The sequence below is a fragment of the Bubalus kerabau genome, chromosome 8, assembly GCF_029407905.1.
Source record: "Bubalus kerabau isolate K-KA32 ecotype Philippines breed swamp buffalo chromosome 8, PCC_UOA_SB_1v2, whole genome shotgun sequence".
NCBI lineage: Eukaryota > Metazoa > Chordata > Mammalia > Artiodactyla > Bovidae > Bubalus > Bubalus kerabau.
In genome coordinates this window covers 95,146,613-95,170,571 of record NC_073631.1, presented here as the reverse complement: position 1 = coordinate 95,170,571, position 23,959 = coordinate 95,146,613, and the positions used below count along the sequence as shown (strand labels likewise).

General features: G+C 50.7%; 2 protein-coding genes across 2 annotated transcripts; one reads left to right on the top strand and one right to left on the bottom strand.

The window, feature by feature from the left end:
- Positions 1-3,917: 3,917 nt before the first annotated feature.
- On the top strand, positions 3,918-10,488 carry PAX4 (paired box 4). Its single transcript, XM_055589385.1, has 11 exons — positions 3,918-3,990; positions 4,106-4,264; positions 6,623-6,753; positions 7,010-7,225; positions 7,551-7,626; positions 8,190-8,315; positions 8,531-8,613; positions 8,967-9,036; positions 9,515-9,570; positions 9,831-9,969; positions 10,301-10,488. Exons 1-11 carry the CDS (start codon positions 3,918-3,920, stop codon positions 10,486-10,488), a joined length of 1,317 nt encoding a protein of 438 aa, XP_055445360.1.
- Positions 10,489-14,349: 3,861 nt separating this feature from the next.
- FSCN3 (fascin actin-bundling protein 3) lies at positions 14,350-21,966 on the bottom strand. The gene is made up of 7 exons (XM_055589520.1): positions 21,874-21,966; positions 20,774-21,470; positions 20,322-20,440; positions 18,575-18,734; positions 17,770-17,940; positions 17,238-17,443; positions 14,350-14,647 (listed from the first exon to the last, which is right to left on the bottom strand). The coding sequence occupies exons 1-6, from the start codon at positions 21,928-21,930 to the stop codon at positions 17,238-17,240; spliced, it is 1,410 nt and encodes a 469-aa protein (XP_055445495.1). The 5' UTR covers positions 21,931-21,966; the 3' UTR covers positions 14,350-14,647.
- Between the last annotated feature and the right edge of the window lie 1,993 nt (positions 21,967-23,959).

Sequence of the window (23,959 nt, the reverse complement as noted above, 5' to 3'; positions counted from 1 at the left end):
AGGAGGGAAAAAGTAATTTCAGTGGGGAAACCTAATATACACTACCTTAGCAAGATGATCAAGGTCAATATCAACAGAGGTGAGTCATTTTGACATGTGCTGTGATGGGATGTGATGAGAATGGCACTTCACCTTTTTGAATCTTCTTCCTCAAAACCTGTGTGTGTGTGCGCGCGCATGCGCACGCGTGTGCTAGTCACTCAGACATGTCTGACTTTTTGCACCCCCATGGACTGTAGTCTGCCAGGCTCTTCTGTCCATGGGGATTCTCCAGGCAAGAATACTGGGGTGGATTGCCATTCTCTTCTCCAGGGGATTTTCCTGACCCAGGGATCAAACCCAGGTCTCCTACATTGCAGGCAGATTCTTTACTGTTTGAACTACAAAACTCATAACCCCAGTCTAATCATGAAGAAAACATCAGACAAATCACAGCTGAGAGATGTTCTGTAAAATACCTGACTCCTCAAAATTTTCGAAGTTATCAAAAACAAGAAAATCTGAGAAATCGTTACAGCCAAGAAGAGCCTCAGAATGCCTGGTGACTAAATGTAGTGTCCTGGATGGCGTCCTGAAACCGAAAAGAGGACGTTAGGGGAAAGACTGAGGAACTCTAAAATAAAGCATGGATTTTAATTTTCAATGAGTGTTAGTTGCTCGGTCGTGTCTGACTCTTTGTGACACCATGGACCGTAGCCCACCAGCCTCTTCTGTCCATGGGGATTCTCCAGGCAAGAATACTGGAAGGGGTAGCCATTCCGTTCTCCAGCAGATCTTTGCTGACTCAGGGATGAAACCCAGTTCTCCCACATTGCAGGGGGATTCTTTACCTTCTGAGCCACCCTTTCCACAAAGAGCCACCCTTCCAAAAGGGAAGCCCTTTCCACATTGGTTTACTAATTATAACAAATACTGATGTAAGATGTTCATAACAGGGGAAACAGTGGGTGGGGTATATGAGAACTCTCTTTGAAATTTCTCTGTAAACCTAAGACTGTCCTAAAAAATAAAGCTTATTAAAATAAAATGTATTTTAAAAATGGACCACTATCTGCTTCCCCAGATTCTTCACTGGAGTGGGAGAGCTTTGTGGAGCTCAGAGCTGGCGATCCCAGAAAAACAGATGAAACTTTGGGTCAGCAGGCAGGTGTGAAAACTCCAGTCAGGATGCTGCCCCTTCCCCTTGGGCAGGGCTAGTGTGTCCTGGCACACCCAGAGACGTATTCCGCACAAGTGACTTGGCCTCTGTGGTCTGAGGTGCATGGCGCCGGACCTAACAGCTTTGGGCTGGGCTCTTCCTTGCTGCCCTTGCCCCCAACACACGGGTTTCCTTGCCTGGCCTGCTGGAGTCCTTGGTTCTAACTCCCCAGCTCTGCTAAGGGTTGTCTAGGAAAGTGCAGACTCCCCACCCTGCCCAGCAAAGCCTAGTCCTGAGAGAAATGTGGGGAGGACCGAGGGCAGAGGTTAGGCACTCCTAGTGAAAAAAAGAAGGAAAAGGGGGTGTTTTCTGTGTCCCCAGTTGAGAGGAAGTGCTCTTCACTCTCCTTGGCACATTCGGAGGGAGGGAGCTGAGTAGCCAGCGTTTCAGACACTGGCCAGAAAAGCGCTGGGATTTGCAGAAAAGCAGGGTCTCCCAGGCCTGGCCTGGGAGATCAGGGCTGGCAGTGGCAGGAGTTGTAGCTTCAGGACTAAGCTTGGGAATATCCAAGGAACTTGAAGATTCCCCATGTTTTTGTGGCCAGGAAACTATGCTGACTTTCAATTCGGAGGCGTGTGCTGCCAGAGAGCGGTTTTGGCGAGGTGGCCAGTGCGCTCTGGAAAGCTGAGGACTGGCAGGAAACGGGGCTCTCTGGATAGAGGGAAGTTAGGAGCCAGAACCCTACAGCTCACTAGGAGGGGCCACAGGGAGCGATAGCAATAGCCTAGAACTGGCGTCGTCACCCCCATTGAGTGCCCAAAGCCCAGGTTGAGGAGTCAGGGCAAAGCCTCCGGTTTCAGCTCCGGCTGCGCCCTGCCCTCTCCAGCTTTACGCACGGGCTTGTCTCGTCTGCTGGCCCCATGAGGAGGGCAGGGGAACTCCAGCCGCTTCACCTGAGGACTGGTCTTTTCCCACAGCTTCAGGGCTTTATACCAGGGGCCCCCGAGGGCAGTTGAAGCCAGTGGTTTGGGCTCTATAACAGGGCGAGGGACAATCAGAAATGGCCACGGCTGGCCTGGAGAGGGGCGCACAGTCGGGCTGGCGGGTGGCAAGACCTCTGAGTTAATGTATAATTGTGAGCAGATGGCGGGGGCTGGCAGCAGCCTGGGGCTTGGGCCCAGCTAATGAGGTACAATTAGCCCCAAGCCCGGTGGGGGCAGCGGAGAGAGTCAGACAGTGAAGGCAGATATTTGCTCCTCAAACAGTCTGGCGCTTTGGGCAGAGGGCTGAGTGGCTGAGCCTTTGGGCTGGCTAAGCTCCCCTTCCTCTCTTTTCCCTCCCCCCCTCACCTCTGGGTCGAAAGCCTCTGTTTGTTCAGACCCAAGAGTGTGTTGTAAAGGCGGGGGGAGAGGGTAGTTTATGGGGGAAATCACTGCCTCCACCATCTGCCAGGTCTTGTCCCTGCTCCCCCGATACCCCTATCTCCACCCTCACACAGCTGTCCATGGGAATAGTGGGTCCGGACATGGAGCCTTTGGTCCCCAGATGCAGGGGCAAATAAAGGGGAAGGGATGAGGCAGGAAAAGAGGACTAAGATCAGGGGTACCACATGCCTTCCTCAGGACGTCCTCTCACCCAGGCATGGCTGAGCATTGGGACCAACAGTCCCAGCTGCCCTGGGAGTGAACTGGCCCTACAGCCGCTAGGGCATGTGCTGTCCTGCCCCTGGTGCTGAAACTGCCTGCTGCAGTCTGCCCAGGGCTCTGGACTAGCCTGAGGAGGCTGGAAAAGGAGGGGAGTAAGTATCAGGGTAAGGGAGAAAACCCACTTCTGTGATACATTTGGCTCTGTCTTGAGAATGAGTTCCCAACCCTAGGATCAACCATGATATCCATGCCCTTGTCCCCCCAAAACCAAAGCATTTACCAATGAAACCTAGTCTTAGATCTCCACACCCTGATTACTTTCAGCCTGACTTCTGAGAGGGTCTCTCAGAATCCAAAGTATGGGATGGACCCAAAGAGCTTTCCATGCTGCCTCCTTCACAAGAGATCTGCCCATGCTGGAGGTGGCAACAGAGCTTCCATGCGCTGGGGGCTTTGTCTCCTTTCCAGCTGCTGGGCCTTCCACCCCGACAAAGATCCGGGTACCCTGTGGTGTCCATGGTGGGAACAGGAGTGTCATTCATAACTTAGAGTCTAAAACCACCATATCCTTAGTGGAATGGAGCCTGATAAATCTAGAAATGGATAGACACCCCACCTGCAACCTAACTCCCCTCAGAGGCTTATTCCCTCCATCAACCCTGTTGACAGTGTTCTGAATCCCAGGGTCCCCCAATTCCTAAGCAAGACTCATCCTGGGCATCACCTCAGTCAAGGAGCCAGTTGGAGGTTTGGTTAGGACACTCGGGAAGAACTGGTGCCATGTGACACTCTTTTCTACACATACCTCATTCTCTGAGAGATTCATGGGCCAACTTGGCCAGTATTTAGGTGTTGGTCTATGTACCCATTTATCTTTTCAACCAACACAGGACTCAGGAGTTGACCCAGAACCCAAAAGTTCATTCTGGGTGGGAGGCTATGTCCGTGATTCTGGAAGTCACGTTTGGGCTTCTGAGCACCTGAAGACTTGGAGACACAGTCTGAAATTCCCCCATCTTCCTTATTCCTCATTCACTTCAGGAGCGCTGGCCCCTGAGTGGGTGTGCTCAGGGGCTGGGAGGCCTGGGTGAGACCAGCTCTGGCCCTGCTTCAGGCTGGCAGGTGGGGGCAACATGGGCTCTGAGGACTTCCAGTGGAAGGACACAGTGGGTCATTGGCTGTGGTTTGCCCTGAGTCAGGGCCGGCGTCAGTCAGCCCCATGCACACCTCCCTCCTCCTCTCTCCTCTGCTCATGGCCTGTGACATCACTGGCTGCTCCCAGAAGGCTGCCCTCTGCTCCTGATCACCGGGCTCTCTGTAGCTCTGGACCCCCTGGCGGGACTGAAGCAGAAACAGAGAGGAGGCTGTTACCAGGACCAGACCAGCACTCTCCCTGGAGACTGCAGGGGTCTCAGGAGCCCAGATCAGGAGCCTGAGACTCCTGAAGCGTCGAAGCTCTCACCTCAGTGCCTCCACACAGGTAGCTCACCTCCGGCTCATTGTCTGTTCTGCCTCCCAGGCTGGCTCCATGTCTTTGTGCGGCCAAGCCAACCTCTCTCCTCCTTTGTCTCTGCAGCCACCTCCTTCCTGCCCCTTCAGCCCCCTCTCCTGCTCTCCCATCTTGTGAGGACCGGTTGTCTCCTCAGAAAGTCAATATGAATGTTGGAAACGTGTGGTGCAGTGACTGGGAATGGGTTACTATTTTGAGTTGGGGGGATTTTAGGTTTGGATATTGAACCTGAGCCCCCACAGCTCCTCTTGAGCTCTAGTCACTGAGGGGAGGACAGAGTCCTCTCAAGGAGTCAGGGCTTGGCTGATTTTCTGAGCTTTTGACACAGCCCTTAAAGTACCCAGATTGACTTTCTTCTCTCCATTGCTTTTGTGGTGGCAGGGGTGGAGGCAGAGAAAGAGAGCCTCAGGATTAGAAGCTGGAAATTTCAGCTTCTGAGGAGGGACTGGCTTCAACACTTCCCTGAACTTCACTCCCTGGGTAGCCTCTTATTTGTGAGAACCCCAATTTGTCCCTCAGTTTTCTTTCTGGAGAAACCTCTGCCTGCCTTCCTGACTCTCTGGAAAGATGAGAACTGGTAGGGGAATGTGTCTCTCTCTGTCTAGAGAGGAGTGAGTAAAAGCTGTTTCAGTTCCTGAGTTTCTCAAGTCCCTCCTGAGTTCATTGTTTTCTCCCCAGCACTAGTCTCCTCTTCCTGGCTGCTCTGTGATCTCTTGGAGAGCAAAAAGCCTTGTCCTTTTCCATTTTACTCCCTTCATCCTGAACAACCAGCTGTGTACTCATAATTAATACCATGTTCAGTAAATAATTGCAGATTAGTTAACTAAGTCGAGATGGTGTGGTTATTACAGGAAAGATCGAAGCATAAGCTATTCTCTGGGGTGACCCTCAGACCTGCTGGGGGTCCAGGCATGAAAGGAGGTGGCTTCAACTGCCATGTCTAGCCGTTAAAAGCAAGACAGACATGGTGGTTCATGACCTGTGTCCCTAGCTGACCAAAGACTCTCTCATGCTCACCTTGGCATCTATGCAGCTCAGAGACAGCCCTTTCCTGCTTCTCCCTCCCTCCCTTCTACATCCCTTCAGTAAATGGTAATTGAAGGAATGAGTGTCTGGCCCTGGAGAGCTGACCTCTGAGAGTATGAGATCTAGAACTCTCCAGAGTTAACAAGAAACAACAACCCCAGTGGGTTAGAAGGTGTCAAGAGAGGTGTCTTCTGGGAGACTTCAGGCTTGCTCATCTCTAGTTCCAGGGGGTGGGGCCTGAGCTACAATGCCTGGGGGTAGAGACGAGCCCTGGTTGTCTCCCCAGACCTTCCTGGGGAGCATAAAACACAGAGCAAGACCCTCCCTTAAGGTGCTCTGAAGGAAGCTTTCTGGCTGGTGGTTTGGAGAACATAACCTGCATGAGACTGCAGGCAGAGCCTTGAATGTGGTTCCCAGCCCTGGACCAGGGTGATGGGGATCTGTGGTCCCTGGTGCTCTCCCTGGCTGGGCAGAACCTCCTGAGCTTAGGAGGCAGGACCCCTGCCCCAAGTGTATCACCTCCTGGGGGCTGATAAGGCTTTTGAGGGATCTTAGCTCCTCGACCAGGGATCCAACCTACATACCCTGCACCGGAAGTGCTGTGTCTTAACCACTGGACCACCAGGGAAGTCCCCTAACTCTGTGATGTTTTAATTCAAAGGTTTAGTAAAACGAATTTGAATCTTTGTAACCAATCTACTGGCAAATTTTAGAAACCTTATCCTCTATCACAAAACCCCATCCCAAGATCATTCCAAGCGAGAGATTCCACCCAAAGAACCCTGGATTATTGTAGGCTCAGTCCCGAGAACAAAGAAGGACCTCCCAGGAGAAACTCCCCTCCCCAGTCTTTCCAGTGCCTGTCCTTTGAGAGGAGGCTCAGCCTGGAGCATGCCGCAAGATGGTAAGATGCCCGAGAGAAGCTGGAAGGACAGGTAGCAAAAGGAGGGAAGAAATGGTTCAAGGTTCTGCTTCCATCCACGTGGTTTCCTGTGCCCTTGGCCAGCGTTCTAAGGGAGCTCAGTCCAGACAGTCTCTCTGTTCCACCCTGTGTCCGTAAGCTCGGGAGGGCCAGTGCCTATGGCCAAGGAGCAAAGATTCACTCATGAGCCAGCTCCCAGAGAAAGTGGCATGTTTGGGGGACCCTGTGAGCAGAAGAGGGGCCATCCCCCAGGGAGAGGATTTTCTCTACGGTGGGAAGGCAGGCTGGAGGGGTAACCCTCTCCCAGGAGGGTCATCCTGGCCACAGGTGGACTGGAGAGAGGGGAGCTGCCGGGTTGGATGCCTCTTTCTCCCACCCAGGGATCAGCAGCGTGAACCAGCTAGGGAGGCTCTTTGTGAATGGTCGGCCCCTGCCCCTGGATACCCGGCAACAGATTGTGCGGCTGGCCATCAGTGGGATGCGGCCCTGTGACATCTCCCGGAGCCTCAAGGTAGGATGCTGGGCCCTTCACGCAGTGATGGGGACAAGAAGCGGGGAGAGGAGGCCCTTTAAGGCAAGTCCGGAGCTGGTGCAGACTGGGAGGGCCTTTGGGCTTGGGCTGCTCCCCTGAGGGCTGGGGTAGGGAGCTTCAGACTTCCGAAGGTGGGGCTGGACTCTACTCTGTGATCTTGTAGGTTCCTCTGTCCCAGGGACACTCCTCCTCTGGCCATTAGGCCTTACCTGTCTCTGCCTCTCACCTGATGCAGGTATCTAATGGCTGTGTGAGCAAGATCCTAGGCCGTTACTATCGCACAGGTCTCTTGGAGCCCAAGGGGATTGGAGGAAGCAAGCCACGCTTGGCCACGCCGCCGGTGGTGGCGCGAATCGCCCAGCTCAAGGGGGAGTACCCGGCCCTCTTTGCCTGGGAGATCCAACGCCAGCTCTGTGCAGAGGGGCTTTGCACCCAGGACAAGACTCCCAGTGTAAGTGCCCTCCCCTCCCCAGAACCGGAACTGGAGCCACAGACAGGCTGTCTGGGGAGGCAGAAGTAGATTCCTTCTTACTTGGCAGTGGGGCCTCCCAGGCTGGGGGCAGGGCTCCTGGGCTCTCTTCTGACACAGAAGTTTCTCTTCTGAAAAGTGGTGAGACAGGTGAGATGAAGAAAGTATGGGGAGAGGAGGCTGCCCTTGGAAGTAAGGCATTGGCTGGGACAGAGAGAGAGAAAGAGAGAGGATGTTGGAGAAACATCCTTAGGAAGCACTCCCGGCTCTGTGTACTGTCTTCCTACTCAACACCCCACATCCTCAGGTCTCCTCTATCAACCGAGTCCTGCGGGCATTGCAGGAGGACCAGAGACCGCCCTGGATACATCTCAGGTTGCCAGGTGGGTCTTGGAGCTGCCTCCGGGGATGATCAGAGCCACAAGTAAGCATCTTACAGTTCTCACGTTCCTTTCTTGTTCTTTCTTGCATCACCCTTACCACAAGTCAACCGAGAGGGCCTGGCAGGGAGTCTTATTCTCTCCTGGCAGGAGAGGATGGAGGCTCAGAGGAAGGGAAGCGACTTACCCAAGGTCGCTAGCTAGGTGTTGGCAGGTCCTGGAACGGAGACCAGCTCCCTAGGCCCCAGGTTCACAGGATCTGTTGAGGAGGCAGGACTTGGGCTTCCACATCTTCCCTCTGCCTCGATCACAGCCTCTCAGACCACTTTTGATGTGATCTGGTCACACAAGCCTGGACCAAACCTTGCAGCTGTCTCCCTCCAAATACTAAGCATGCGCCCACCACGGTATGAGTGTGCCCCTCACCCAGTGCCCCTGCAGCAACCCCCGAGTACCGGTGGATGTCCCAGCAGGGCAGCTCCTCTCTATAGCCACACTGCCCCGGCCCCACAGCCCCGGAGGAATCGCTGTCGCAAACCTGCTCCAGCTCCTGTCTCCCTTTGCAGCTGGTTTGGGTCCAATTCCTCGAACTCTGCCCTGTGACTCTGAGGCTCCCCGGGGTCCCCACCCAGGAACTGGCCACCGGAATCGGACAATCTTTTCCCCAGGCCAAGCCGAGGCGCTGGAGAAAGGTGCCGGGGCTGGGTGGATGGGGGCCACAGAGGTGAGGACCTGGAGGCCTATGGGCCACGGCTGAGCGCTGGAGGCTGCAGGTGGCCCTGCCTCCAGGAGGAGGGCAGTTCAGGGTTGTCCTAGGAGGGGTGGGAGTTGGGGGGGTGCTGCTGAGGGGGAAGCAGGCCTTGTTCCTCTCCCTGTGCCCTTGCTGTGTGAGCCTCCATCTCTGCAGAATTCCAGCGTGGGCAGTATCCTGATTCAGTGGCCCGTGGGAAACTGGCTGCAGCCACCTCTCTGCCCGAGGACACGGTGAGGGTGAGTGAGCCCTGGCGCACAGCGTGCACAGGCCCCAAGCACAGAGAGTCTGGGCCAGGCAGGCTTTGGGCTGCGGTAGAGAAGGGGTTGGGAAGGTGGAGACCAGCTTGTTTGGAGCAGAAATGAGACAAGCTCCTCCATGTTCCCCTGCTGCTGATTGCCCTCCCCATCCTCCCTCTCCATGCCTTGGTGCTGAGGAAGGGGTCAGAGAGCAAAGGCCAGAGCAGGAAGCGGGGAGGTTGGGTCTGGGGAAGGGTCTGCTCTCTGAGGCCAGGTCAGGAACACGTGGGTGAGAACGGTAGGTGCTGGGCCCTGGAGCGCACAGTCAGCTGCATGGTTCTGCCCTCCCTCAGATCTGGTTTTCCAACCGAAGGGCCAAATGGCGCCGACAAGAGAAGCTCAAGTGGGATATGCAGTTTCCAGGTGATTTCTCAGCCCATGCATCCACTCATCCATCCACTCACCTTTCTCTTCCTTCCTTCCTTCTTCCCTTTCCTTCCTTCCATCCACTCACCTTTCCCTTCCTTCCCTCCATCCATTCACCCACCTGTCTTTCCAGCCATCCATCCATCCACCTATCTTTCCTTCCATCTATCTATCCACCGAACATTTACTTGGCACATCCCACGCATCAGACCTTGTATTGGATGCTGGACACACACAATCCTTGCTCTTCAGGGTTGCACAGCCCCAGATTTATCATCCCTAGAAATTAATCCTTCTTCCCCAGTCTTTTAAGACCCACGTTGGGGAGGAGGCAGTTTAGGGCTATAGCATCCACTCCCTCCCACCCCTGCCAGAAGTCATTGCCTTTCCTAAAACTTCCCCTGCCTCTCACCACCACCCCCTGCTCCACAGACCCTTGTTCCTCCTGCTGAGTGGATTCTCCTTTACCTTGTAGGTGGTTCCCGGGGTCTGACTGTACCAAGTGCCTCCCCAGGAATCTTCTCTGCACAGGTATCCAGGAAGAGGGGGAGTTTGTGAACCGGGAAGGCTGAAGGGGTCACTGCTCCTCCCATTCCCAGTGGAGGCCTGAGCTAGAATTTACGATGCACTGGGCCCCCACAGTGCACGCTTCCAGGAAGTGCCATCCTTATAGTCTACTGTGTGAATGGTACCCTCTGAAGTTGTTCAAGATACAGCCTGGGGGCAGGGGTCCTGGCCATGCTAAACAGGAGGCGTCGCTGGCAGCTGAGGGCTTCCTCTTGCTTTCCAAGCAGTCCCCTGGCAGTGTGTCCAAGGCAGTCCTACCTACCCTGGAATCCCTGGGTCCCTCCTATCCACTGTGCTGGGGGACAGCATCGGAGGGGTGTCTGAGTGACACCCCACCACAAGCCTGTCTCCAGTCCTGCTGGGGTAAGAATCCGTGCCAGGCCGCGCTCCTGCAGGGTGTGGGGAGGGCAAACCAACTCCTTGACCCACCGGAAGGCCCGATCTCCAGTCAGGTTTATCAGGGGAACCTCAATACAGCTTTCCTAATTCCTTGCATGGCCCACGAAGTTGGGGAGACTAGCACCCCTGAGAGTATACTACCATTGAGGGCTGTAGCAGGAAGACGGGGCGGGATTGGGATCTGAGTGTATATATCCAGGTTAAAGAGCCAACATCTGCCTCTCTCCCCATCAGTGACTTGGAGGGCTGGGGTGCCAACAACAAGCCCAATCTCAACCTCTCTTCATCCCTGCAGGCTACCTGCCCCCCACAGCTGAGCTTCCTGGGCTCCATCCTGCTTTGCCATCCTTGCCCTTCCTTCCTCTGCCCCCATCGCCAGTCTTGGTGCCCGTCAGGCCTTGCATTGGCCTGGCTCCCCACTGTGAGGTCTGGGATGAGGAAGGAGGCTCAGTGTGGAAAGGAGATGTGGTGGGGAGGATATGACCCCACTGTCCAAGCAGAGAACGGCCCCTCCTCCTTCCTGTGTCTCCTCTCGTCTGTGGACCTTGCTCCTCTTGTGTGTCACCTGAGTGGAGAGGCTGTGCCCACCCACATGTCACATTGGCCTTACGAGGCTTCCAGTTGGCAGTAATAAAAACATTTTTAAAATTGGCAGTAGTTCTGTTGTCCATCATGTTTTTAAAGTGAGTATTCATAATCCCATCCCTGCACTTAACAATTATAAGCAGTTTGTCCTCTGTCTGTCTAAATATCTATCTATGAAAATGTGTATCTAGCTAGCTATCATCTAATATATTTATGTGTTAACATGCTATGTATCTAGCTACTGTCTATCCATCCAATCTATCGAATCTCTGTATGTATGAATGCATGTATCTGCACATGTATGTATATGTATCTGCCTTGGTATTTTGGTGCTCATATACCCACAGGTATGCACACGTACGTATGTCTGTCACCCCTGAGTCCTCCAGCATGCATCTCCAAAAAATAAGGGAAGTTTTCTTACATAACTACAACACAGTGACCACATCTAAGAAAATGTCTAATAATTCCTTAATCTAAGAGACATATGAACTCCTTAACTGCATATGTATTTTCTGCACAGCGGCAAACAGAGTGGAAATGCCTCTTTCTATATTCTGCTCCTCCCTTTATACGTGCTCCTGGGGCATGTTTGCTTGCTTCTTCTTTTCTGAAAGTTCCAAATCGTCTCAATTTTGTCTCCCTAGAGAGAGAAATCTCCAGGCTCCTTCTGGGAAACCTAGGGATGTAAGAAAAGAGAGGGACACGGAGGAAAGTGATGGAGGGGATATTTGGAGTGAGGGGTGGGCTCATCTCTCCAAATTCTTTCCTTTTTGAAGAGATGGGGATGAAATGATGATGGTGCAAAGTGAGGGTCAGGACAGAGTTTATTTACTCCCATCTGCAAAGGTACTGGTCCAGAAGTTATCCTTCAATAAGTCTCTTTATCATCAAATACTCTAGAGCTGTTATGCCAGTAAAAGTAGCCACCAACCACATGTGGCTAGTAAAGTGATTAAAATGAAACAAAATGAAGAATTCAGCTCCTCACTCACACTGTGTGTGTGCTTAGTCACTTCTGTTGTATCCGACTCTTTGCGACCCTATGGACTGTAGCCCAACAGTCTCCTCTGCCCATGGGATTCTCCAGGCAAGAACACTGGAGCGGGTTGCCATGCCCTCCTCCAGGGGATCTTCTGGACCCAGGGATTGAACCTGAGTCTTCTGCATCTCCTGCATTAGCACGCGGATTCTTTACCCACTAAATCACCTGGGAAGTAGTCACATGTGCCTGTGGCTACTGTGTTGGACAATAAATATTATAGAACATTTCCATCAGCACAGAGAGCTCCATGTGACAGCACAGCTCTGCCATGAAATTCCAAGGATAACAGAGTGTGACCTGCCTCTGCCCTGCTTCTCTGCTCTCAACTTGGGGCCCCACTGGACAGGTGGCCCAGGGAAATGGGCCAGGTTTTGTTGGGGGACTGAGATTGTGCCATTCACTTCAATGACCAAACTGACCTCAGCAATGGAAGCAGCTGGAAGCTGAAGCCCCATGTCTGAGCACATTCAAGCTGAGGATGGCAACTTGTGGGGAGCATAAAAGCGTGCGCACACGTGTGTGTGTGTGTGTGTGTGTGTGTGTGTGCACGTGTGCATGAGCACATATGCACGTGTGCGCGTGCGCATGCACGTGTCCCTGGGCACATACATTCCTGTGTGTCTGACTATATGTATTTAGGGAAGGCTGAAGAAGAAATTCTGCATTAAATGACTCCCAAGGTCTTATCTCTGAAGACTGTATTCCACATCACTGCTGCTGCTGCTAAGTCGCTTCAGTCGTGTCCAACTCTGTGCGACCCCATAGACGGCAGCCCACCAGGCTCCCCTGTCCCTGGGATTCTCCAGGCAAGAACACTGGAATGGGTTGCCATTTCCTTCTCCAATGCATGAAAATGAAAAGTCAAAGTGAAGTCGCTCAGTCGTGTCCGACTCCTAGTGACCCCATGGACTGCAGCCCACCAGGCTCCTCCGTCCATGGGATTTTCCAGGCAAGAGTATTAGAGTGGGGTGCCATTGCCTTCTCCGATTCCACATCACATCTCTGGCCTATTCTTAACATTGTCTAGGAAAGGAGATGCCCTGGTCCTTAGTGTTTGCAACCTTCTCTTATTGCATTAAAATGTTTACAAAATTCTTTCATATTTCTTGAGGAAAAACATACTTACAGAAACTTGACATCACTTTCCTCTACCCAAGCAGAAACGCTCTCAGCTTCTGGTTTCAGCTTATCTTCTCAATAAACTTAAAAGCCAGGGCCTAGTTGTGGGATGATGCAGTAGGGCTCAGGCTTTGAGAGTGTTTGAGAAGCTGTCTGGATGCTGCTTTATATAATATTGAGTCAGCAATGAGCACAAATTATTCCCTTTTCCACTCCCTTTCAATTCTGATTGCATCAAAGAGAAAATTTTCATTCTGGTTCTATTCTGTAGCCACTCTGTAACACTTGTTAATCTATTTTTTTTAACAGAGGGAAAGGGAGCTTCAGGCTCTGAACCTTGGTCAAGGAAGAGAAATACGACTAAAATTTATGGCATCACTTTGGTTTCATTATATTCTTTTTTTTTTTTTGTCTTCAGTATATTCATTTTTATGGTAACTTTCTACTCATGGCTTCCCTGATAGCTCAGTTGGTAAAGAATCCACCTGCAATGCAGGAGACCCTGCTTTGATTCCTGGGTTGGGAAGATCCACTGGAGAAGGGATAGTCTACCCACTCCATTATTTTTGGACTTCCCTTGTGGCTCAGCTGGTAAAGAATCTGCCTGCAATGTGGGAGACCTGGGTTCAATCCCTGGGTTGGGAAGATCCCCTGGAGAAGGGTAAGGCTACCCACTCCAGTATTCTGGCCTGGAGAATTCCTTGGACTGTAAAGTCATGGGGTCACAAAGAGTTGGACATGACTGAGCAACTCTCACTTCACTTCTGCTCATGGCAAGTGATTCTGGTCTTCCATTTTATGATAGTGATTAAAATATCCCTTTCTAAATAAATGTACTTAAGAGCCTATGTCAAGAAAGGCATTAATGGGGCAGATGGTATGCCACTAAGGGCCAATGTTATGAAGACAGTGCAAGAAAGACACCCATTTTGGAAGCTCTGTTTTGATGGAAAGAGTCATGGGCATCAGGGTCTACTCTAATTGAAGAATTGCATCAGAGGTCCCGCTGCTGCTACTGCTGCCAAGTTGCTTCAGTCGTGTCCGACTCTGTGCGACCCCATAGACGGCAGCCCACCAGGCTCCCCCATCCCTGGGATTCTCCAGGCAAGAACACTGGAGTGGGTGGCCATTTCCTTCTCCAATGCATGCAAGTGAAAAGCGAAAGTGAAGTGCTCAGTCATGTCCGACTCTTAGCGACCCCATGGGCTGCAGCCTACCAGGCTCCTCCATCCATGGGATTTTCCAGGCAAGAGTACCGGAGTGGGGTGCCATCGCCTTCTCCCAGTCACGGGCAAATCACTTCAGCTCCCTGTAAATGGTGGGCAGTGATGGAGAAAATACCTGTTGCGTCCTACTGACTGGATCAAAAGGAAATGATAAGGTGGGATGGTCGGTAAGCTGTGGAGGGAGAGGGGGCTATATATGCATAGGCTGTCATTACAACTACCTTGTGCCTATAGGATTAATAATCCTTCCTTTGTCCTAAACCAAAAGGACATCTAGTCATATCTGGATTGTGAATCCTTCAGAGTGAGGCTTATTCTTCATGGGATCTCTGGGAAAAGTCTAGTGATTCTAGAGGGGACGGGGAGAATCAGTGGAAGAATCGGTTACCATTTGGTTTCCCCTCTTCTGGACACCACTTGAAGTGACCTGGAGTCTCAGTTGCCACCCACATTCACACCTCTACTCTCAAGTCAGATGCACACCAGGGTCTTGGGGGTGGCCGTTTGTGATGTATTGTTGCTCAAAACAGGTGTTTTGCTAAACTGGGTAGGAAAAGTTGTGTTACAGATATTCTTCTCATGGATCTTGACTCTGGGGTTCCTGTTTGGTTTAGTGTAGTAGTTTCTCCTGGAAGATTTGGATTTCGATAGGTGGCATCCTGTTGACCTGGGGAGGAAAGAGGAAATAGAAACCTTCAGTTGGTCATTTGCTGATTTCTAGCATTTAGGAAAAAAACCTGGTGAGACCCAGTGGGAAGAGAGAAGATAAAGTCATTTGTTCCTTTCTTGAGGAAGGGCCACGGGGACAGAGGAGAGGTTAGTTTATAGGAAAGAGCAGTAGAAGTGATTTTGAAAAATCCAATGAATGGTGCAAAATACCACCAGAATTCACAGGGAGACTACAACCAACAGGTTAGACTTCCTAAGAATTCAAACTGACTTGAGGAAGACATCTGATGGCATGAGGGTGTGCAAGGTGCCAAGCTGCTTACTAAGCATTTCACTGTCATCAGCTCATGTAACATAATAATCCCACGAGAGTCACACTGTATTCCCATTTCACCTACAAGAAACAGACTTTGAGAGGTTCATTGGCCCAAGGTCAAACAACCAATTTTGCTAATAAGCATCAAATTAGAACCCAGCTCTGAGTCCAGAAATGAACTCTTAACCACTTTGATGGAATGTCTACTAGAATGTCAGGCCTGGAAAGAGAAATCTAGTGCAATCCAAATCCTTCATGGATTAGATAAGGAAACGACTTAGTGGGATTTCCTTTTGTTTTCCAGTTTGCCACAATTAAAGGGTTTATGTAGAAAATCAATAGAAGATGAAGGAAAAGAGTGAATGAATATGGGGATCTCTATTTAGAGGCATACAGTCACTGACCCCTCATACCACCCTATGAAGCAGACATTATTTCCATTTTACAGATAAGGAAACCAAGGCCTAGAAATGTTAGAGCAATTTCCTTGGGGTTATAAAGCTAGAAAGGATCACGCCTTGCTAGTTTTGGTTCCAGGTCTATATAATATCAAAACTGAATCTCTTTCTACATCCTCCTGACTTCCTAAGCCAGGAAAGAGAGGATGATTGTGAAGGGGCAGGGCTAAGAGGAGTGAGGTACCCTGAAGAGTTATAAACAGGGAAAGATGGAATGGAGGCAGCAGCTTAGAAAAGTGGACTTATGGTGGAGAGGAGATCAGGTAGGGATGGGCCTGGTGGCTGGGGAGCCCTTGTTGCACTGCAGGCTCTTGGTGGAAAGCCTGCCACACAATTGTGCCAGTGAAGTGAAGTGAAGTCTCTCAGTCGTGTCCGACTCTTTGCGACCCTGTGGACTGTAGCCTACCAGGCTTCTCCATCCATGGGATTCTCCAGGCAAGAATACTAGAGTGGGTTACCATTTCCTTCTCCAGGGGATCTTCCCAACCGAGGGATCGAACCTGGGTCTCCTGCATTGGAGGCAGATGCTTTAACCTCTGAGCCACCAAGGAAGCCCTTTGTGCCAGTAATTATGGTAATTACTAAGAAGCAAGCTAGGACCAACCTAGACAGCATATTAAAAAGCAGAGACATTACTTTGCCAACAAAGGTCTGTCTAGTCAAGGCTATGGTGTTTCCAGTGGTCATGTATGGATGTGAGAGTTGGACTGTGAAGAAAGCTGAGCGCCAAAGAATTGATGCTTTTAAACTATGATGTTGGAGAAGACTCTTGAGAAGCCCTTGGACTGCAAGGAGATCCAACCTGTCCATCCAAAAGGAGATCAGTCCTGGGTGTTCATTGGAAGGATTCATGCTGAAGCTGAAACTCCAATACTTTGGCCACCTCATGCGAAGAGCTGACTCATTGGAAGAGACCCTGATGCTGGGAGGGATTGGGGTCAGGAGGAGAAGGGGACGACAGAGGATGAGATGGCTGGATGGCATTGCCGACTCGATGGACATGAGTTTCGGTAAACTCCGGGAGTTGGTGATGGACAGGGAAGCCTGGCGTGCTGTGGTCCATGGGGTCGCAAAGAGTCGGACACGACTGAGCGACTGAACTGAAGCACTCAAGAGGCTCTGCCAAGGAAATACTGGAGTTTTCAGGGTTTGGTGAAGGGAACACAAGGGAGGAAGCAGAGATGGCGCTGAGTCTTGAGCCTGAGTGTTTGAGAGGATGGTGGTGCCCTCTATGGCCATGGGGAAGGCAGGAAGGATCACCTTTGAAGGGGAGGGTGAGGAGGCTCATTTGGAGGAGATGGCAGGATGAAGTCAAGTCAACTGTCAGTCAGAAAGTTGGAAAGAGATGAGGTTAGACTTCAGGAGAAGGATCAGGCTGCAGATAAATCTGGGTGCCATTAGTACCCCCAAGGATCTGAGGTGTAGGGGTAGAAAGTACCTAGGATGGAAAAGATACCCTTCAAAGTTACCAGTCTTCCCTACAAAGGGGGAAAAACTCTGCCTCTTAATGAAGAGAGACAGATACACAAGTACCCCCTCATCTTGTCCCCTGCAGTCTAACTTGCAAGCACAAGAGTCAGTGTGATGTGATAGTGAGAAGCCTAGATCTGACTCCTCCTCTCTCCAGCAAGTCTAGGTCTAGAAGCCCCATGAGAAAAGGCACGGATTTGGAATAAAGGTCGGGAGTGGATCCAGCCATGGGACAGATACCAGCCTGGGGTGCATATTGGTTTTGCTCTCACATGCCTCCGCACCCTCCTGCCTTCTTCTGCTGCTCCTCATCAGCTTCTGCTCCCAGACTCCTGGGTCCTTACCTAAAATTCCCAAATACAGTCTTTGGTAATGTCTTCGCTGTCTGCCAACAGGGTACCACTTCGGTCGGATCGCATGTAGAAGCCATTGGGTGCCAGCACGGTGAGCAAGTTGCTGCCCTGAAGCTCGATACAGAAGTTGAGGGCGAACTTTCCCCAAGGCCGAAAGGTGCCGAAGGATGTTATTGACCAGAAGGATCCACCCTGTGCTGGGGAGGGAAGAGCTCAGATTGGTGGGCCATTCTGGAGTTGGGGGGTCTCTCTCAGTACCACCTCTGAGGAGGCTGTCAGGAGGCCCACCACCCCTCCCGGACTACCCTACCCTGCCTGTTTTGGCAGGTCCCTCTCTGGGAACATAGGAGAACAGTTTCTGTTCTGTTCACCTACTCCAGGAGCCTTGCAGTATAAGAGCAAACAGAAACTCTGTTTTTTCTCCTATGAAAAGTGGGCCTTGAGTGGCAGTCCCTGAAGTCTTAGTTGAGGCTAAGGCTGGGCTAGATCATGAAGCCAGAGGTGAGGAAGTAGAGCTCCTCACCTTGAAAGTGGTAGATGCCCTGGCGGCAGGGCAGCAGGTGAATGCAATCTGGCTGATCCATATTGCACTGCAGGAGGTCGTGTTCTGATGAGGTACCCACATACCCATACCGACCCCGCAAGGCGAGGAAGGGACGGTTGGCTAATCGAATCCCAAATTCCTCATTTGGGCCTGAAAGAAGCAGGAAGAAGGTATTTGGATGGGCTGTCTCTAGATGCTTTCCCAGATGGAAGCAGGGAGACGGGCCCTGATGGCAAAAGGGTATCATCAATATCCTAATATTTAGTGAACAGTTATCATGTGCCAGGGCTCACGCCAGGTGCTGGTGAAATGTTTATGAAAACACTCATTACAGCATGGAGGCCAAGACATTTTAATATTCTTCTTTCCTTTGAGATGAGTGACTTATTGAATCTTCATGGAAACCTCTGAGGCAGACAGGTTGGCTATCACCTCCACTGATGATAGAGACAATGAAACTGAACCTCAGATAAGGGGGTTACCCAAGTGATGATGAAAAGTCAGTGACTCAGCAGGCTGTTGTTCAGTTGCTAAGTCGTATCTGACTCTGCGACCCCATGGACTGCAGCACACCAAGTTCCCCTGTCCTTCACTGTCTCCCAGAGTTTGCTCAAATTCATGTCCGTTGAGTTGGTGATGCAGCAGGTGATACAGACCCGAATCTTCTGCCCCCAACCGTGGTGGTCTTTCTACCATAACCATAACTTTCTACCATAGCTTCTGCCAAGCTCCCTCTGAAAGCGACTCTGACTTGGACTAACCTGGCAGGGGCTGCTTCGCCTACCTGGAACGGTGGCACTGGCCATCAGCAGGCCATTGGCTGCGATGCCCAGGAAGCGTCCATTGGGAGACTGCAGGAGGATCCTGCCACAATTCCAGTGCATACGAAAGAAGGTTTCACACTCCACTGGGTGCCCATCAGCCATCACCGCCCTGTGGCGTCTCTGAGGAGAATATTGGGAACAGAGAAGGGAAGCAAAGACTCAGACTCTCAGCTTTTTTCTTGTTATTTTTATTCTTAGACTCTCCTTCCCATATTCCACCCTCTAGCTCTTTTTTTTTTTTTTAATTCTCTCAGGGTATGCTTATGCCTTCAGATGCTTTTTTGGAAAACATGTTGTGAGCTCAGCTCTCCCACTTCTCCAGTCTGTGCTGTGTCTATACGGAGAGAAATGAACTTTGACCTAGACTCCAAAATCATTTCAAAGTGTATCATAGACATAAAAGTGAAAGTCAACCTATAAAACATCTAGAAGAAAACACAGGAGAAATTCTTTGTGACTTTGAGGTAGGCAGTGATTTCCTGGGGCCAAACAAAAAGCACTAACCACTTATAAAATGGAGAAATTGGACTTCATCAAAATTAAAAATTGGTGCTCGAAACACACTATTAATCAAATGAAAAGGTCAGTCATAGACTGTGAGAAAATGTTTGCAATGCATAAATCTGACAAAGGACTTTATTTTAGAACACACCAAAACTCTGACAACTCAATAAAAAGACAAGCAACACAATAACAAACAGCAAAAGATCAGACACCCATCAGAGAAGATCTACAAAGGACCAATAGGAACCTGAAAAGATGCTCAAATTTATTAATTATAAGGGAAATCCAAATCAAAGCCACAATAAAATAGGTATTACACATTTAATTTTAGAGTGGCTGAAGTTAAAAAGACAGGTAAGACCTAGTGCTAGTGAGATGGAGCAATTAGAACTCTCACACATTACTGGTGAGAACGTAAAGCAGTACAATGACTTTAGAAAAATGCTTGAAATTTTCTTAAGAAGTTAAATACACATTTATCACATGACCCAATAATTCCACTCCTACCTATTTGCCTAAGATAACTGAAAAGCACAGGCCCACAAAAAGGCTTGTACGTGAATGTTCATAGTAACTTTGTTTACAATGGCCCAAACTGGAAACAAGTCAAGTATTCATCAATAAGTGAAGGTATAAGCGAATTACGTTTGTGTTTGTGATTAGCGCTATGGAATACAATCCATCAATAAAAAGGAACAAACTACTGATACATGTGACATCATGGACAAATTTCAAAAACATTATCCTGAGTGAAAGCAGCATATATACTGCGATACTGTATGATTCCATTTATATGAAACTCAAGAGCAAGTAAATCTAATCTATAGTGACGGAATGCATATTGGTGGTAGTGGGCAGGGCCAGAGGGGAATTTCTGTGATGACAGAAATATTTTCTAATTTGTGACATGGTTGCAGCATGATTGTATATATTTGTCAAAACTTATTGAATCGTACACTTAAAATGTGAGCATTTTATTGTGTGTAAGTCATGCCTCAATAAAGTGTTTTTAAATTTTCTTTTTTTAAAAGAGGTCTGTTTGGATGAAAGTGTGCCCACTGGATGAAAATAAGAGTTTATTGACAAGGGCCTCCATACTTCATCTCATCATCAGATCATTTGTCCTGAAGAAGGAAAAAGCGAGTCTAGAGAGGGAGATTTCAGGGCTTAAGGGTTCTCTTGTCCAGAAAGTCAAGCTCTCACCTGGGCTAGGTAGCAGCCATTGGCTGAACGAAGCTGCAAGGTGGGGGTCTCATTGTCACATTCAAACTGGAACAACGACATTGGGCTTATGTGCTCAGAGGCAGCACACACCTCCACGTCTACAGAGGAAGAAGATGTCCAAAGAAGCCTGAGTCTGGCCCCAGTCTCAGTCTCAGCCCCTCCTCCACATTGGATAACTGGCATTCCCTCTGCTTTCCCTCCTCAGCCTTTCTCATCTTGGCCCATAGTAGCCTGGAGAAGACCCGGGCCACTTTTCTTGCAAGTCTGTGACCCTACTTTATAGCCCATCTCCATGGCATCAGAGATCCTCTGGGGACCTCAGGATCTTCCTTAATCACCAGGTTCAAAAATCCTCTCTGATCCCAAACAAATTTTCCTCTTTTAAGCAACCAGCCCTCCCTCCCCCTGTGGCTGTTAGACCCAGCACTTGCCATAGATGACGGAGAGGAACTTCCGAGCCTTGGACGTGAGGCTAACCCATGTTGGGCAGCGCTGTAGGATGAACCACTCCTCGCCTCCATGGGGATTGGAGCCCAGGCTCAGGAGCAGGCGTGTGCCCTGTGGATACAGCATGCCTCCCTCCCCATCGCTCAGTGCCACAAGCCCTCCAGGACGCACTTGCATGTGAAAAGCTGTCTGCGTTGAGGGTTGGGAGACCAGCCGGTCTAAGTGGGACAAGAAGGTGTGTGCAGAGGTCTCCAGGTGGTAGCATCCATCTTGGAAGTGCAACAGGAAGCTGCATTCCTCCAGACAGGGAATTGGTGCATCTACCCAGACTCGGCCCATGGTAGGGTCAGCCCGGGCATAGCAGTGGTTGAGGGGGCTGAAGAGGATCACGTGGACATGCAGGGCTGGCCGGGGGGTCCACATGTGGTAAGCTGAGAGGACCCGGGAGGTACAGAAAACATCCTCGCCATCAGATTCCAGGTAGCGACCACTGATGATGCACTGGAGGGTCCATTGGCCATTGCGGTGGAAACGGATGAGGAAGCACCCATGATGGCTTGTCCTTGGCCGCCCGTAGCACAGAGAACCATCTGCCTCGCACAGAAGGTAGAGACCCTGCAAGCTTCTTAGTCGTACCACAGCCTGTGTTTCATGCTCATTGCTCACTAGGATCTCCCAGGTCTGGAGGCATCGGGAGGGAGAAGAGGGAAATTAGTCCTGCAAAGAGGCTAGACTGAGGAACCCTCTATCCATCACCCCTGGCATCGCTCCAGGACCTTCACTGAGATCAACTACCTTCCCTCTACATAGGCCTCCTAACTGTCCTCTCTTCTACTCTCATGTTCAGTGGTAATCAAAAGATCTCAGGGTACTTCCACCACTGGAGCCAAAGGGCTTCTCAAGATCCCAAGAGACACTGTAGGTAACCACCTCCTCCAGGTAATGGAAGGTAAAACTCCCTCTCTCTTCCTTGATCACTTCCTTAAATACCTAATTTTCCAATAAAAGCTTTGGGTTAAGTCTTTCTTCTCTCTTTTCTCACTATTTCCTCTGGACAGCACAATCAGCCAACACATCCACCCACCAGAACCACTTTTCCAACACGGCAGGAGAAAAGCAAGACTTCTGACAGGCAGGCCATGGGGTCCGGGGATGAGGATGGGCGCACAGACAGTCGAGATGCAATTTTCTGTTTCAGCTGTGATCAGTTTGTTACAAGCAAGAGGAACTTGTTACTGCCTCTCTCTCTAGCACCATCCCAGAGGTGGCTACAGCACTCTGTAAAATAAAGACCAACTCTCCAATGGCTTCTAGAGTACCCCATTCTCAAATTACAGCCAAGATGTAGAACTTGCAGTAACTCCACTGGTCCAACCTCCCCGGACGCCTGCAATCCTGCCTTCTAGCTTGGGCTCTCCTCCTCTCCTTTTGGTGATAACACAACCCTTCTGTGCTGGGATAGAGGATGGGGAGCAGCCAGAGCAAGACAAGGTTAGCAAAGCCAGGGCTGAGGCTTCACCATGTGGGACAGGTTTAGAGACAGGGAGATGATGCAATGGAGGCCTGTGAGCAAAAGCCTGGCTTGCCTTCTCAATGGCAGAGCCTAGAAAAGTGATTAGGTTGAAAACATATCCACATGCACACACACACAGACACACAGACACACACACAGACACACACACACACACACACAGACACACACACACACACACTCATACAGCGTGGCTACCAGAAAAAGGGTTCCAGTGCAGGTTTGCTCTGTTACCTGTCTCCGGCCCAAGCCCTTTGCTGTAGCTGTGACCGTATTCTTATATGGTTCATAAGTGAGGTAGGATCCTGCCCAGCTGATGAGCCCAACCCTTAGGTCCTCGGCCCTGGGTTGTCTTGGCGTCCACTCCACCTCCTCCATGGGGCCAGCCCCACAGGTGATGACTCAGTCCGGCCCAGCCTTCCCCCCAGTGGTGAGGTTCCACAGGCCATAGGGCCTGGAATCAGGCCCTTAGTACCCACCGGAAGATGTTTCCAGAGTAAACTTTCCAGGCAGAGGCTGGCCCAGGGCCCAGCGCCTCTGTGACCCGGGAGCATTGTGACTGTGGGGGCTGTGCCTTGTCCCACCATGAGGGGAAAGGGCACTGAACAGCAGCATCAACCCAGAGGAAGTGGGTCCAGAGCCTCTGGCACTCGCCTCCCCACATCCCTCCAGGCATCAAGCTAGCTCAGTCTGGGAATCAGAACTCAGCCTGGGCCAGCGACCACGTGTGATTTCAGGCAAGTCTCTCCCCTCTTCACTTGTGTGCCTCATTTTAATCACAGGATAGAAATCAACCTCTTTCCTTTCTAGGAAGTGGATTCTGCCTGGCTCCCTTGGGGCGCAAGTGTTTTTAGAATTCAAGATATCCAAGAAAAATCTATTAACTTTTACGGCTCTTGGGTGGATGAGGCCGAATGGTCTCAGGAGATACTTTTCAGTGAGTGTAAGGAAACCCTAGATACTCATCAAGGGTCAGATTACTCATGCTTATCAGAAATGCAGGGTACAGAGAATGGCCCAGGGCACCCTCCTCAGTCCCCAAGGGTGTTGCTGCTGGCAGCCAGCCAGGTCGCCCCTAAAGATACCAACCCCTCCCTTACCAGTCTCCGCTGGCCAAGAGCCTCCAGAACCCACTGCCTCCAAAGCTCATGGAGAAAACCAGTCTAGCCCCTGGAGAAACCAGCAACATGAAATAAGGGAGGAATAAGTGGTGGTGATGGTGGGTTTGTCGAGCTTTGCTGGAATGCAAAGGGAAAAAGGCAGAGTGAACCACACTTGGAGAATACTCTACACACTTGATCCTGTACACGTATCTTCCTGTTCCCTGTAGGTGGAGTCTCCCCACGTAGAAAGAGCGCAGTGGTGCCCAGTAAGGGACTATAATCCCCATGCCCTGTGTGCATGCTAAGTCACTATAGTCCTGACTGACTCTTTGCGACCCTATGGACTATAGCCCACCAGGCTCCTCTGTCCATGGGGATTCTCCAGGCAAGAATACTGGAGTGGGTTGCTAAGCCCTCCTTGAGGGGATCTTCCCAACCCAGGGATGGAATCCATGTCTCTTACATCTCCTGCACTGGCGGGTGGGTTCTTTACCACTAGCGCCACCTGGGAAGCCCTCCCCAGACCCTGCCTGCAC